The 17,081-nt window shown below is 36.6% G+C and overlaps 2 protein-coding genes across 2 annotated transcripts; one reads left to right on the top strand and one right to left on the bottom strand.

Annotated features, from left to right (window-relative positions):
• Positions 1-1,562: 1,562 nt before the first annotated feature.
• LOC109010832 (heavy metal-associated isoprenylated plant protein 39) lies at positions 1,563-2,657 on the top strand. The gene is made up of 3 exons (XM_018991754.2): positions 1,563-1,699; positions 1,843-1,918; positions 2,096-2,657. The coding sequence occupies exons 1-3, from the start codon at positions 1,577-1,579 to the stop codon at positions 2,398-2,400; spliced, it is 504 nt and encodes a 167-aa protein (XP_018847299.1). The 5' UTR covers positions 1,563-1,576; the 3' UTR covers positions 2,401-2,657.
• An 8,865-nt stretch (positions 2,658-11,522) lies between these two features.
• Positions 11,523-16,100, bottom strand: LOC109010892 (DUF21 domain-containing protein At5g52790). Its single transcript, XM_035684738.1, has 11 exons — positions 15,920-16,100; positions 15,742-15,818; positions 15,543-15,626; positions 15,204-15,317; positions 14,963-15,049; positions 14,723-14,862; positions 14,540-14,627; positions 14,368-14,441; positions 13,952-14,127; positions 13,507-13,790; positions 11,523-11,573 (listed from the first exon to the last, which is right to left on the bottom strand). Exons 1-11 carry the CDS (start codon positions 16,098-16,100, stop codon positions 11,523-11,525), a joined length of 1,356 nt encoding a protein of 451 aa, XP_035540631.1.
• Between the last annotated feature and the right edge of the window lie 981 nt (positions 16,101-17,081).

Raw genomic sequence — 17,081 nt, 5'->3', positions numbered from 1 at the left:
ATAATATTTATAATTATGAATATGTAAATACTGTATAATTATTTTTAAAAAAATAAAAAAATATAAAATTTATATAAAAAAATTAATTTTTTAATAATAAATTTTATTCTTTTTCAAAACGACTATATGATATTTAGACATTACATAACTGTATATAACATTACTTTTTTTTTAATAATCTTTTTTCAATTCCTCTTTAGTGGAGGTGAGTGAGATCACTCTTTTTTTTTTTTTTGAACTGATCTTCCTTATATAGACACTTAAGTGATCATGATGTTTGACAAATAAAAACAATTTTCAAAAACTAAAATATCTTACTTCCATTTATACCATAAGCAAAATATAAAAATAACTTTTACTATCGTGAAAATTATCCTCCTTGTATACTTTCTTTCAATGGGCCGGCCCAACCATTTTTATCAAATAGTATTAATATTTGTTTTGTTCTTTATTTTTTTAACAAATATCTTAATTCAAAAATATTTTTAGTGCATGTATCATACAACAATATATATATATATATATATATATATATATTTGCGAAACCTCCTAACATAATATCTCACTATCAAATGAGGCAGCCGCCTGGTCCAAAAACCACACAAATTCAAATGGGTCAAAAAGATTGATTGAATGCACCATTAATATAATATGTATCCTACTTCGCGATCAATCGCAGTCAAATATATAGACAAGTATATATAATTAACTTCTAGATCATCAAAGTTGGACACGTTATACTGGGCGCCTCAGAGAATAATATATATATATATATATTGCCTGCATGGGTTGATGTTTTATTTAAGCAAATTAAAGAAGAAGAAGAAAGAAGAAGAATAAGTGATGATGTGAAATGCGGTATATATATTGAATTGCGAAACCAATTTCAGGGACTGGATGTTTTTTTTCCACCAACTGGACTTTGGAACTAGCACGTGTGAAATCGGGATCAAGATGACAACTTAGAAGTGGTTTGAATTTAGAAATGAGTTGAGATGATTTGTGAATAATAGAATAAAAGTTGAATTATTTATTATATTTTGTGTAAAAATTTAGAAAAATTGTTTTGAAATTTAAAAAAATTGAATTGTTTATTATATTTTACGTGAGAATTTAAAAAAATTATAATGATAAGATGAGATGAATTGAAATGAATTGAGATGAATTACGAATACAAACGAGACTTTAAATAATCAGATGGATGTGAACACTTGACCAAACGATTATTAGAGTGTTAGACTTGGATGCTTCCTGGAAAGTACTTGAAAAGTACAAGGAAGTGTGCGCATTCCTTTACAAGCTGATTTTGCTGTAAATGTAAAAAGAAATTGCAGAGGATTTGAAACGGACCGGGTCTTTTTAACATTTTGGTAAAATACTTGAAAAGTAAAAGGAAGTGTGCGCATTCCTTTACAAGCTGATTGTTGGCCGAGTGTAGGTTCCTCGAAGCACAAGACTTGCGGTCCTACCCATACAGTCAGCTACCTGATCTTGACTTCGTTGACTCAGACCTCACTCTTGTTTTTAGTTTCCTCCGCTCAATATAAAAAGCCTCCAAGGTCCTTCCGGAGTCTCCATGTCCATCGGGTTTTATGATCTCCTAGATATATTCTGTAATATTCTTATTTTCTCGGCCTCGAATTTCATCTCCAACTTTATCCGATACTTCTTGCATCCCTCAAACCTTTCAGCAATGAAGGTATGAATCTCACACAAAACCCTTTTTTAAATTAACTTGTATATGCATGTATGACTACTGACGACTCATCTTTTTTATATATAATTCTCCGATATATTTCTATAGATTCGGTTTTAATAGATTTCTATCACGTTTTATCACAGAAAGTGATCTTGACAGTGCAAGTGCATGATGAGAAATCAAAGCAAAAGGCCCTGATGGCAGTTTCTGCTCTTCAAGGTATAGATCAGTTGTTAACTTTCTTGTAATTCTACTATGAATTCTTTGATTGGCAGGTATCGAGAATCGGTTCATTTGATTTCTTTCTTAATTTCTTTTCCTTGGCAATAACACCCAGATCGTAAAATTAAGGATCATGTCAAACTGAAAAACAGAATTCTATTTACTGTACTGTAGGTGTTGATTCAATCTCCATGGACATGAAGGACAAGAAATTGACGGTGATCGGGGATATCGATCCGGTGAATATAGTAAGCAAGCTGAGGAAGCACTACCCCACAGAGATAGTCTCTGTTGGACCAGCAAAAGAGCCCGAGAAGAAGAAGGAAGAACCGAAGAAAGAAGAGCCTAAGAAAGATGAGAAAAAGAAGGACGAGGCGGCTGAGCTTCTGAAGCTCTACCAAGCCTATAATCCTTACATGACCCAACATTATTATGTAAGAAGCGTAGAGGAGGATCCTAACGGTTGTGTCATTTGTTAATTCTTAGATCTCATAAGAATTATATTCAACATATATAAAATGAGAAAAAAAAAAAAAAAACAAGTCGGTGATCTCAGTACTGAATTTATGTCCGAAAGGAGGTTGATGTTCAAGAAATAGGGAGGGGTCTAATGTACAGTAGACGATGGTGAGTTGTTTGAAGTTTTATTGGTGTTGCTTGGAATCTTTATGTATTTTAGTACTCTCGAGTTGTTTTGCATCAATGGAAGATTATATATGCTACTATTGTAGTCGAATTAAAGCTCTGTTTTACATCAATGGAGGGTCGGCAGCTTTTGCAGATTGATGAGTGAATGATCAGCTTTGAATTGAACTAATTAATTAATTGGTATTCAAATACTTATAATTCGCCAAGAAAAGAATGAATTCTATCATCAAGTTGAACAACCATACTAGTTTTGAATCATTCCCCTTACCATTTTGTGCAAACATGGAGAAGTTTGGAGTATTTTTCAAAGTTGTAAAAACTTCCAAGATATTGCATACAGGATATTGCAGCAAACACCTGTAGGGTGTAGACCACAGTAATTTTCTGAGCTCCCTGGTTTCCTGTTTCATTCATCATATCTTAATTCAGTGGAGACATGAAGTTTAAATAAATATAAACTTCATGTGCACATCACTATTCACTTCCACCCACCTGTCGTGATAGGAATCACTGATGTCTCTTTCAACCAATTTAAAAAACTCAGGTGTTTAAGCTAGTGATTCAGCATTACCATGCAAGAATTATATATATATATATTATAATTATTAAATGGAATCTTAATTTATGACATATCTGGACCGTACTACCAACTCGATCCAAATTAATTTTAATTAAAGCAGAAAAGGAAAACAGTCTAAAATGTCTGTTTTTGGCATGAATGTTTTTTTCTTCTACATTGATTTTTACATCTGTATAAATTATAAGTATCTATTAAATAAGTGATAAATATATATATTTTTTAGAATTTTAACTTAAAAATTATTTCCAGATGTTTACGAGATACATATTAATTTTTTAAATGAATTGCAATAAACTAACGATCTACTTTAGAAGAAAAGAATCTATATATCATGTAGAAAACTTGTGCATCAGCGTTGAAGATAAAATGACACCTTTGAGGTGAGTTGATGGGTCATTTGCAAGTTGCAACACATGACCCCTAATAAAATATATATGATTAACATTTCGTCTTTGGTGACTGTTGAGTCATATCTATGTGACCACGAAACATATAACGAGTAAGACAATGTATGTGATTTGGCTGATTCCATCTTATCCTGTTATAAAATTAACTTTGGATGGCTACTCTTTGGAAGGTTAAGGAGTTGGATGGCTTAAAGCATTAATTACAAAGAGATTTTATAAAAATAAATATATAAATTAATATATGCATGATGGTGATGACAAGCTGTCATTTGAGGTCTTCATCAGATGTGGCCAATGAACTTTGGATGGAACTTGACAACCATTATCCAGTGTTTTCAGTCAATGTACGCAAACACTTTGGTGTGGTTGATTTCAATACGTACAACCTCCTTCATTAAATAAAAAGCTAATTCAGAAAGTTGATCAAGTTGAGTGCCAGCTTGTATACAAGTGTCTTGTATATATGTAGCTTTCGCTTCTATTTTAATGGAGAAGTTGATTTGATTTTTCTTTTCTTGTTATTAAAAGGGAGTATATGGTACTAGTAGACTGTTTGCTCTCTCTCTCTCTCTCTCTCTCTATATATATATATAAAATATATTTTACTTCCATCTCACATCAAGTACTCTGTTTACGAATCTTTACCACACTTGAATTATGTGTATGTGCATGATGAAGATATATATATATATATATATATATATATATGTCAGAAAGAGAAAGAATGTTAATGATGTTGAGAATTAGGAAAGGGTGCGGCTACTCTGCCGCCATCTTGACCGCTGCGCTTAGAAAAATGATATATGGAAGCCACTGTTTGTAGAAGTCAATTTTGCACTCATTAGGTGTCAAAACATAAACCACATATTTGAGAGGGAAAACGAGAGAAAGCACAGATGAGAGAGAGAGCACGGATGAGAGATGAGAGAGAGAGAGAACGAGCGGAGATGAGAGAGAGAACGAGCGAGAGAGAGCAGAGAGAGGAGAGAGAGAGCGCAGATGAGAGATGAGAGAGAGAGAGCGGAGATGAGAGAGAGAACGAGCGAGAGATGAGAGAGAGCGAGCGAGAGATGAGAGAGAGAGCGAGACGAGAGAGAGAGCAGAGACGAGAGAGAGCGAGACGACGAGAGAGAGAGAGACCGAGAGCAGAGATGAGAGACGACGAGAGAAAGAGAGACCGAGAGCAGAGATGAGAGACGACGAGAGAGAGAGAGAGACCGAGAGCAGAGATGAGAGAGAGAGAGTGGAGATGAGAGAGAGAGCGAGCCGAGAGAGAGTGAGACGACGAGAGAGAGAGACCGAGAGCAGAGATGAGAGAGAGAGAGTGGAGATGAGAGAGAGAGCGAGACGACGAGAGAGGAGAGCAGAGGAGAGAGAGAGAGAGAGCGAGACGAGAGAGAGCGCAGAGATGAGAGAGAGCGGAGACGATGAGAGAGAGAGAGACGGGAGAACAAGCCGAAGGAAGGAAAAAAAAAAAAAAACAAATGGATGAGAGGCATCCACGTAGTGTGTGCATTGTGTGCACCACTACAGTGGATGCCGTATAGCACTACTCCTGGGCTTATCCTCTAGCGTAAAGTAGTTTTTTTTTTTTACATATTTTTAATATATTTAAAAAATAAAAAAAATACATCAATATATTTAAAATCACTTTCTTAATCATTAAGTAAAAAAAAAAATAATAAAATAAAAAAATAATAAACAGTTAAATAAAAGTGTCAACTAAAATGGACATAATAGTATTTTCCATTAGGAAATTCATATTATTCACATTATGGTTTATTTCAAAGTAGTTTTCCACCTTGCTTTGAAAAGTGAAAAAAAGTGATAAAATGTCTCTGTAACAAATCTCTTTAATCGATTTGATGATATATACATGTGTAGGTCATCAGGGTCAAGCTGCGTGCAACCATACCCCACCCGCTACAAAGATCAATCATTCCGATTTTGACGCGCTTTTAGGTCCCTTTGAAAGTTGAGGACAGCCAGCCATTCCATGGTAGTCTTTAGGTCTCTCGTCTTGGTCAATATAATTATAATAAATTCATCTCAACTTATTGTTATAAACTCACTTTAACTCAAACATGACCTCATTTGAATTGAAAACTAACATCAACTCATTTCATCTTATCATTATAAATTTTTCAAATTTCTACACAAAATATAATAAACAATTCAACTTTTTCAAATTCTAAAATAATAATAATATTAAAAATAATATTTTATTCTACTATTCACAAACCATCTTAACTCATCTTTGAATTTAAACCAAGCCTCGACCAAATTTTTTTGAATTTCGTTTCAGTTGAAGCATTAAAATGAAATATTTCGATACTAGTATTATGAGGGGAGTTGTTCTCAGTGATGGGCCCAACCAAACAAGCCCAGCCCACGTGATATGGGTGGGACAACCTGGTAAGAGAATGGGAGGGCCCAGGTCGAGCCATAAAGCTGCAGGGCAGCACGCGCGAGGCATGGGGACTAAGCCAGGAGACCTGACATGTCTATTGGCTGACACATCACATGCATAGGGTCAAGAACAACCTAGGCCTCTGAGCGTCGACGGTTGGACAAGACTTGGAAGATGGGAGGTGCCTGACCAAGGCCACGACACATTTAATAAAGGACGGAGGCGGGCACGTCAAGACAAGGACCCAGGGTTGTCAACGGTCGCCGCGATCAGGCATGGTTGGTCTGTCACATGGTAGGGAGTTGGCAGAGGATGCGACCTGGATACAGAGTGGCACCATTACGATCAACCTTACAAGGGATCGCCCCTGCCAAGTATAAATATCTCCCCCTTGGGACAAAAACACATAGATATGTTGATCGAAAGCTCACACTGATCACAAGTTCAGAACCCAAACTAGCTTAGGCATCAGAGAGGTCGTGTGCTGAGGCTTTCCATTAACTCTAAGGGGTGCGGCAAGAGCTTGGTTCAGATCCTTACCCCAGGGTCCGTTGATAGCTTCGGCGAGCTAGCCCGACTCTTCCTAACGTAATTCATGGCGAGCAGGAGGAGGAGATGCTCGACTGCCTACCTCTTAACGGTAAAGCAATGTGACGACGAGAACCTGAAGTTGTACCTCTCCCAATTCAATCGAGAGCGTAAGATCACCCTGGCGGCCTTACTTTTGGCCACGGAACCCATTCATGACAGAGATAGTACTAAAAACCCCCAAGACTCTGGGAGGGTTCATGGACTAAGCTGACGACTTTATCAACACTGGGGACTCCCTCCAAGCTTTTACAACCTCTCGGAGAATAGAGCTAGAACATGCAGACAAGAAAGCCGCGGGCAAACCGTGAAGGAAATAACAAGGGAGCACAGGAAGTCAAACGAAAAAATGAGGCGCCGGCCCAACCGCATGGCCGACCACCCACGCATATTATTATGGTTGTGGAAGGCGACCACATCCCGAGCTCACGGGAGGAACCTCAACGAGGTCAGAAGAGGAGCAGATACTGCACCTACCACTGATAGGATCGGCACCGGACCGAGGACTGCTATACATTGAAACAAAGGATGGAAGAACTTGGAAACTTGCTGGAACAGAGACATCAGGAAGAGAAAACGTCGGTACAACGAGCAAATGGCCACCCAAGGCCCCGGTGGAGTAAGAGCCCAAGGGCCCGAAAGGAGGCCCAAAGGAGCTCGCGACGTCGGAGCCCAATCAGGGCAGGTACCTTGATAGGTGAAATCCGCATGATCTCGAGGGAATATACTAGAGGAGGACTCACCTCATCGACACAAAGGGCCCACGCCCGTAGGGCCCGGTACGAGAATGTATTCATGACAAGGAGGGTCACCTCCGGCACCAGGAGACACATAGGGGGAGCCGCCATAACGTTAAGCAAGAACGACAAAGAAGGCATCCTCCACCCCCATGACGATGCCTTGGTGGTCATCGTATAGGTTGCCAACTTCAACATGCGGAGAGTCTTGGTTGACAGTGGCAACTCGACAGATATCCTGTTCTGGGAGACATTTGTCAGAATGGGAATCAATCTGGACCGATTATGCCCTGCGCCAATTTCGCTCAAAGGTTTCACAGATACATCGTCCAACCAATGGGAGCCATAACCCTATCCATCCTGTCTTGGAAGGCCCCTAGAACTTCAACTACGATGGTCGATTTCCTAGTGGCAAAAGCCTCATCCTTATATAACGTGATATTGGGTCACCCGACCTTGAACAATCTGAAGGCTGTAACATCCACGTTCCATCTCAAGGTGAAGTTCCCTACCAATGCAGGAGTGGGAGAGATCCGAGATGAACCGGTGCTGGCCCAAGAATGTTAGAACTGAGGCATGAGAGAAAGGAAGTCAGAAGTCTCGAAGAAGCATGAGTGAAAATTCTTATCAATTTTCTTGAAGTGGACCTTCCTCTTGAATTATCATGATTGTTATCACCATGACGTTTTCTACTTTTACTCCATCGTTTTTCTGTAACAAGTGCCTCTGAATGAGAAGAATAACCATGCCCTTTCCTTATGCTTGTTCATTAAACATGCCATCTTTCACTATACTCATAGTCATCACATCATTGGTAGCTGAATTATTGAGAGACAACCAAAGTGTCCCAACTGTCTGCAATGAACTCAACAAAAGTAAACCTAGAATCTTATCATCCAAGACAAACTTCATGGTAGACATCTCATCCAACAATTCTTGAAAATTATTCAGATGTTTTGCAAAACTTTGTCCATATCTATCCTTAAAGTTCACAAGCCTTCTTATCATATAGGCTTTGTTTTATGCAGTCTTTTGCTCATAAAGACTTTCTAATTTTATCCAAAGACTATAAGCACCTACTTCTTTGGTTACAAGATGGAAGCCACTTTGATCAACCCATTGTCTGATATGACCGACAGCTTTCCAGTTCAACTTCTTTCATTCATCATCAGTTTTCTTTTCTGGTTTAATACCAGCCAAATCAATAAGCTCAAATAACTCTTTGTAATAAAGATCATTCTCTATTCTTGTCTACCAAATTGAGTTTGATAAGTGAGTTTACTCATGCTACCAGATGAATCTTACATTTAATCCACACAGATAATTAACAAAATAATCAACCTAGCTCTAGTACCACATTGTTAGGGTGAACACCAAAACATAGGGGAATATTTTCTACTCTTCTTTGTGCAAATTAAATTGGCAATATAGTAAAAAAAAACTTACAAAAAGGATAAAGAAAAACAAGCAACCATTAGCAAGACACCAAGATTTTTATGTAAAAAACCATTCAAAGTTAAAGGAAAAATCACCGGACCTAGCCCAATTAAAACTTTTACTATCAATAATAATGGGGTTACAAATTGTTTTCTCTAGAGCAATCTCTAGAGGCTACCAGTACATTATGAATATTTATATTCTTGATTCAACACATAATTATCATCATACAAGTTGTTTTCTCTAGAGCAATCTCTAGAGGCTACCAATACATCATGAATATCTATATTCTTGATTCAATAAATAATCATTATCATATAAGTGGATATCAACTAGGGTGACAAGAAAGATCTTACCAAGTTGGTATGCATGTGACAACAATAAGGATTGGCATGTTCGGTCTGGTCTATAGGGATAATCGGTCAGGTCCGATCCAGCAAAAAGGGTGGACCGAAATTTTCAATCCATGGCCTCCCCCGGACTGGACCAATTACACCCCTACTAAATCCTTAATAAAAACATTCTTATAGCACTTCCAGATTATATGTCACCAACTAATTTTTGAAAAAATGGGTGAGATAATCATTTTCCTTAATTTCCTTGTTGCCCAACATGTAGTGAATCTATTGTCCAATTCCTTTAACGTTTTGGAGATAATAATGGTTAACGTAGAAATCACATACGACATTTTTTGCCGTCGATGAGTTTTCACTGATTTAAAAAAGGAGAGAGAGAGAGAGAGAGAGTTCTTAGTACAAGGTTTCAATTTGAGAGTTTTTGTTAAGGAGTTGGAGAAGAGAAAATGAGAGGGAGAATCAGTGTGTGTGTGTGAAATATGGGTGGAGTAGAGAGAGAAAATGAGAGAGGATCCGTGTGTGTGTGGAATGGGTGATAGGAGAAATTATGGAAAAGAAGAAAAAGGGACAGAGAGGGAGAGAAAAGTTGGGAGTTACCATTGCAGTTTTTTTTTTTTTTTTTAACAATATGCGCCTAGGTATTAACATTCATGTTTGGTTATTTGATTGAAGTTGCTCTAAATTATGAGATGTGATTGTTGGATTTGTGGAGCTTAATTTATTTTTATGGTGGGTCGATTTAATGATTTGACCCGAAAATGATTCATTATGATTTTTTGGTGAATTTTCGACCTAAGCCTCATGGGGGTCTGGGAAAATATTTTGACCCTGTATGTGACTTAAGAATCATCAGATTGAAAGTTCGCTCAACGTTCGTGCAACAGGTCACTCAAGCAAAGTTCAAGCAAAGAGTTTGCTCAACACTCGTTCGACATGTCGCTTGAGTGAACATTAGATAGAGAGTTTGCTCAAGATTTGCTCAACACATCGTTTGAGCAAATAATGCGATAATTGAAAAATTAGGACTTCAGTTGTGTAATCCTATATATTTGTTTATTATGAACAGTATGACCATTTGAAATAGTGTATTTTGTCCCAAAATTTATTTTGCCATTCCTTAAGATAATAAAATCCTTTACAACTCCGTGTATATAGGTATATTGTCGAAATATTGCGTTATGTGATTGATTTTTTGGTTTTACTTTACTTGTATCGTTTTTCACAACAGTGGCCAAAGTACATTCGTACTACTCTCATAATTACTGGCATGGATTATTTTTGTAAAATAATAATTTATAAAAAATTCAAATGGACAAGTTTTACATAGTTTTTTTTTTTTTTTTTTTTGTAAATATTAGAGTCTACCATAAAAAAATGTAAATTTTTTTTATTATTTTTCAATAAGACTCACTTTAATTTTTACAAAGGCCTGGACAATATTAATCTTTTTGAGACTTGTATCAAAATAACATCCCTGGGTGTCGTCTCTTATTAAACAAAATAAAAACAATTCTCTTGATAATTGATTTGACCTTGGATTATATATAGCAATATTTCAATTATCTTTTTAAGGAAAATTATAGAATAATGTTGTTGGTTTAACCATTCCAATGGGTACGCATGGACGTACGTACTATAAGGACGGTACGTAATGCAATAACTAATTCGTTTAAACGATTATTGGATATAAATCACGTTTTATTCTGGACTAATTAAGAAAGCCTAGTACTTGTTTCAAATTCATGATTCTTCAAAGTGCTTTTATCAATTAACAAAGATTAACGTTAACAGACATGCATATCGATCGATCGACGCTTAATTTCGAACTGATCTAATCAAGGAGCATCATCAGGCTGCCTCAGCTTCTCATACAGCATCCTCGAAACCTTTCGATTCAAGAGCTAAATGTCAGTCATGTTCACTTGATAGCTAGAGACGATTTCGCCCAAAAAAAGAAAAACATATTAATGCTGAATATTTGGACGTACGTACCTTGTGCAAGGAGGGTGAGTAGCGAGCACCACCTGCATAAATTGGTTGATAATTTGGCATGCATTTTTCAGGGGAAGGAGATAGAGTTGGTTTAATAGATGTTGGAGATTGACGAAGATATGCGGAAATTGGTGAATGCAGTATTGGAGAATGGTTATATGAAGATAGTGGAGTATTGTGATACGAAGAAAGTACTGGGGATGCCATGGAAGTTTGCCTTCGAAAATGAGAAGCCGATGCTGCTGCTGGATCAGATGACATTGACCCTGATGAAGGTGTCATATTTTTAAACCTGTTGCAGAGATCATAGACGACACAGCTAGTAGAGTCATGATTAATACATGATATAAACAACATTAAAGATCATTCGATATAAGTCAAGTGATCATAACTAAGCCAAAATTATATGAATAATATATGTAGTAAAACAAATTAAGCAGTCGACATTACTTGTGATCATCAACATACTCGTGATCGGTCTCATCCAGAATTTCCTCCTGCATAAGTAGAAACTAATTAAACGCATCAAGCATAATTAATGATCGGATGCATGCATACGTTAATTAATTGTAATATGCACTTAATTCAAACCATCAAAAGTAAGAACATGTTGGACGATATATATATTATAAGCAGTTGCCTTATCCCTACATATGCTATGGGTTGTTTTAAAATTCCTGTTAGTTTTTGTAAGGATTTCGAAATGATGATAACAAGATTCTGGTGGGGTAGAAAAATAATAAGAGAAAAATGCATTGGATGAGTTGGGATCGTATGTGTCTATCTAAGTTCAAAGGAGGGATGAAATTCAAAGACTTAAAGGTATTTAATATGACTTTATTGGCCAAGCAAGGGTGGAGGATACTGCGAATTAAAATGAAGAGAACCTTCTACACAGAATTTTTAAGGCAAGATATTTTCCAAAAGGGAGCTTCTTTTATTCTATGCTAGGAGCAAATCCGTCATATGCATAGAGAGGGATTTGGGAAGTAAAAAGATGGCTACTAGAGGGTTGCTGACGGAGAGTAGGGACAAGGAAAGGTATTAAAATCTGGAATGATGCATGGATCCCAAGTCATAAGCCTTTGGTGCAGGAAATTGATTTAATGCAAGGATGTCATGTGGAAGATACAGTGGACACACTCATTGATCAAGAAACCAAATGGTGGAAGGTGGAGCACATTAGAGCTCTCTTTAATCCAATTGTCGCTGCTGATATTCTGAAAATCATGCTGTCAACAAATCAGTACGAGGATAAATGGCTACGGACTCAAGAAAAGAATGACAACTAATTTAATTTAATGTTCGAAGTGCTTATCGATTCATTCAAGACGAATGCAAAAGAAGTCAGGGGGAAAGCTCTAGGTGTACAGATTAGTCTAAACTGTGGAGAATGCTTTGGAAGATGTAGGTACCTAGAAAGATGAAGACTTTTGCATGGAGAGCCTGTAAAGATATTTTGCCTACACTTAGTAACCTTAAAAAGAAGAAAATTGAGGTGGAGGACAAATGATGTTTCTGTAAGGCAGCACCAGAGGATGTTTTACATGCCTTAGTTTTTGTCCTGCCATCAGGGATTTGTGGAAGACTTATGTGCCTCTTATGCATAATATGAATTCAGAAATGGATTTCTTGGCTTTGGTTACATATGTAATGGAAAAAGGAACCAATTCAGACTTCTCTATGTTCTTTCTTATAACTTGGGGACTGTGGTTCAAGAGAAACACAATACAGATGGATAAAATCTTAATTGAGTCTAGTCAGGTTATTAATCATGCTTTGTATTTGTAGAAAACACATAAGGATCTCATAAATTCATCAGGCAAGATAGCAAAGAGAATGTGCTGTTGGAAGCCACCTCCAGTGGGTTTTTTCAAGCTGAATGTTGATGGAACCATGCTTTTTGACTTGAGAAAAGGTGGTGTGGATGTTGTCCTTAGAGATGACAAAGGGTGATGGCTGCTAGTAAGATGGAAAATGAGATAGAGGATCCTGGCACTCTTGAATTGTTGGCTTTACTGCGGGGCTTACAACTTTAATTGTGTTCATTTGGGTTTCTCCAAAATTGTTATTGAAAGTGATTGTTTGTTGATGGTCAAAGAAATGAAAGAAGATCAAGATTCCTTTTCAGCAGATGGTAATCTTATCAAGGAAGCAAAGAGCTTGTTGCATCATTTTCATGAGGTTGGGGTTCAACATGTACATCTCATGGGGAATGAGGTGGCTCATAGACTAGCCCGTTATGCTTGGAATGTTGATAATATTAACATGTGGTGGGACAATGTTTCTATGTTTGTTGCTCAATCTCTTTGGATTGATCAAAATAGTTTGTATTGAATGCTTTATGAATGAATGTTTGGTTATAAAAATATATATATATATATATATATATTATAAGCAGAATGTCTATTACTTAATTAATACATGAACCTGTAACAGCTCCTCTATGACATCTTCCAGCGTTATGATACCGATGACCTCTTCATCTAAATTAGGAAGCTGAGATTCCCAATCCTCATAATTTAAAATGTTCCCATTTCCTTGTTCCCATATTTTCTTTGATTGTGGGCTTTGTTTATTCCCGAGCTTGGCATTGGCATGATCTAATGTGGGAATTTGAATTGCAGTAGTACTCATGTGATGATCAGTACTCCAGTTTGTGTTTACAGAGATATTAAGTCGACGCTCATTCTGACCCAACTGGTGATCATGATCTGTTCTTGAAAACAAGCAATAATTAATAATTAGCTCATTCACCATTATATTCTTATTAATTAATTCCCATGCACGACACACATATATAAATATATATATATATATATATATATATATATATGCATGTTTATAGAAGGAGAAAAACGTCGATTGATCTCACCTTTTGTCACTGCATGTGTATGCTTTATATTTAAATTGATGATGCTAGGTTTGGCTTCTTTTTCTGGAGTACTCTCCGGCCTATCTCCTTTCTTACCCTTTATGACAATAGCCATGTGGCTGTGACCCTTCTGAAACTCATTCAGTAAATCGTAGAGAGGTAAACACTGATTTATCCTGTCACCATTTCGAAATTTAATCACAATATAATAATTTTATGCCAATATCACTCATTGCATGACTTACACAATATTGTCACAAACAAGTCTGAGTTGATGCATGCATTGAAAACAGTACTCATTACCAATATTCTGAAATCATTAGCTAGCTGATGAGTTGATGCATGATATAACATGATGAATGTCTTTTTAGTCCAAAAACTTTTCAAACGGAAATTCAAAGAGAAAAGCTACAAACCTAGGAATTTTCCTGATAATAAGATCTCGGATGGGGGTTTCATCTTCGGGACGGAACTTGAACAGATCTTTTACCTAAAACAGAGGCAGAGGATTAAATATATATGGGTAAATGTACATACATCATGCATACATGTGAGTAAAATAGATATATATATATAGTTGGTCCTCACCAAAATAAGGCCAACGATATTTTTGGGGCTTCCAGAGTAGATGGGCACACGACTATGTCCTTTGCTCAATATTAGTCCCATTGTTTGCCTAGCTAGGTAAATAATAAATCGACTTAAGTTGGAAAGTGATATATAATTACTATATATATGGATAGGAATTAAGAAATTAAAGGGCATATATACTCATCAAGTTTCGAATCTCTGTCAAGCGAAAATATTTCAGAGATGGGCTTCATAGCATCTATGGCCCTTTTCTGTGTCATATCCAAAGCTCCAGTGATTATGGTAGTTTCATCATATGTTAACTCACCACCTTTTCCTGCCTAAAATTAATATAATAAATGAGCTTTGCATCACTTTCACGCTTCATGAAATGAAATTTGCAAGTGAAAGGAATCAATTGCATGGATATCATAAACTAACCAGAATTCCATGCATGTCAACCAATGTTTTAAGCTCTGCCCGACGTAGAAGTTCAGAATGTCCTTTACCAAGTAGCCAATCCAACAGCTGCATGCCACATGATAAGTAAGAAGCCTTTAATTAGGTATTCTAGCTAATTTAATTTCTAAACAAACAATCCATTTGATTTTGGGAATGATCTATCTATTGCTTGCATCTATTTAATTATAATCTTCATTAATTCATAAAGATGCAAAATTACCTTACTAATGGGGTAAGATAATGGAAAGAAGACCAAGACAAGCAACCGAACTAGGAAAGAGAGTTTTGCACCAACACTTAGTCCATACCTTGAACACACCGCTTGTGGAATAATCTGGGAAAATAAAACAGGTATAATATATAAACTTGAATGTAGTATATGAATTTATCGATCATCATGATTTAGTTCATATTCTAGAAGCATAAACAGCCAATCCAAATTCCAAAAGATCAGAAATGGTATTAATCTATCAAAAGGATGGGAGGTAGGAACAGATAAATAAATCATCTTCATAACACTTTCATATGGATATCCGTCTATATATATGATCGAATTTACCTCGCCGAATGCAAGTATAAGTGTGACTGATATCAGTATGGCAGCCCAAGCTGGAAGAAGTGCATCGATGAAAATGGGAAGGGCCTTGTTTAACATGTACGTACGTAGTTCAAATTAGTAGGTTTAGATATATAATAGGAAATCGATCAGCAAACTGTATGACAAGTGAAAAGTATATATATCTTAATTAGCTATATACCTCCATTGCCATGGCATTGCTTATGAGTAGAGTACAGAGGAGTAAGTGATGGTTCTTGACGATTGGGAGAATTTTCTCTGCTACCAACAAGGTATAGACCATCAAGATTTCATGCTTATTCGGAAAACGAACCATAAATAGAGTAATTAATTAATGAAAAAGGAAGGTAATTAATGACCTGCATTCTTCCTATCTTGGGGCTGACCAGCCTTGGCAAGGACCTCAAGATCAACCAGGCTAAGGGACATGAGTCCCAGGGTGAGGCCTGACATGAGTCCGGCAAATAAAACAAGAACCACGCATATGATTAGATACACCCAGAACATTGGCTCGCAACATGGAACATCATTTGCTGCCATTTTTTTTTCTTCCTGTTTTAGATAAACAAAAGCACTAATTTTAACAGAGAAAGCTAGCTCGCTAGTTTCAATGAAGGCACGGTTAAAGAGATCAGTCGGGTCTGGATAAAGAGCAGGAGTTGTATGTTTGGATATAAATAGAGGGAAAAAGGGGGAATTAAACCGACCACGGCGTCACACCAGATGAACCCAAACAAAATTGCCACGTTTTCTGTGTCCGTAGCGAAAACCAGTATACGCGCGCTAGCATGCTTGAGCAAAAGGAGATCTAGACCAAATTTAGCAACTTAATCATGTTACCTGTAAGATGACATTGAAATACATACATATATATATATATATATATATATATATCAAAGCTGCAAATAATTCAGCGTTTTATTAATGGCTACAACTTGTTCAGCTTTTTTGTACGGAGCCTGGTTTTGTTTGTGGTTTAGTTTGATGATTCGATCAGATAAGAATTCTTTGTAGTTTTCTAATGGATCGATGCTATTTTGAGATAGCTCATGCAGCGAGGTACCGAGCTTCTGTGTGTTGTGAGACGTGGCAGCTTAGCTTTGACTTTTCTTGTGAATTCTTTGCGTGGAGAATCGAATCGGGATCAGCTCCCAATTGGAAGCTCATGTTCTAGGCCATCTATCCATGACTACGCCCAAAGGACAAGTTTGAAGCTGTTTTAATTATTTGTAGCTAATAATTATATATATATATATATATATGGCTTCGTTTGTATTCATAACCCATCTCAATTCTATTAGACTTAAAATAAAATTCTCTAATGCAGAATAACACTTTAGAAATGAGAATTGAAGGGTTTAACACCAAGAAATCTTACCTCCAGCCATTGATGCAATTCACTGTAAAAGTTACGTTTTTCACTATGTTTGGCTCTTCCAAACTCTTCTCTACTCTATTTAGATTGTGTATTACCGAAGGGAATTGAGTGAGTGAGTTTGGGGATCAAACACATGTATTTAT

The sequence above is a fragment of the Juglans regia genome, chromosome 13 (genome assembly GCF_001411555.2).
Source record: "Juglans regia cultivar Chandler chromosome 13, Walnut 2.0, whole genome shotgun sequence".
NCBI lineage: Eukaryota > Viridiplantae > Streptophyta > Magnoliopsida > Fagales > Juglandaceae > Juglans > Juglans regia.
The sequence above is the reverse complement of the archived record's forward strand: the minus strand, read 5'-3'. Positions and strand labels throughout refer to the sequence as shown.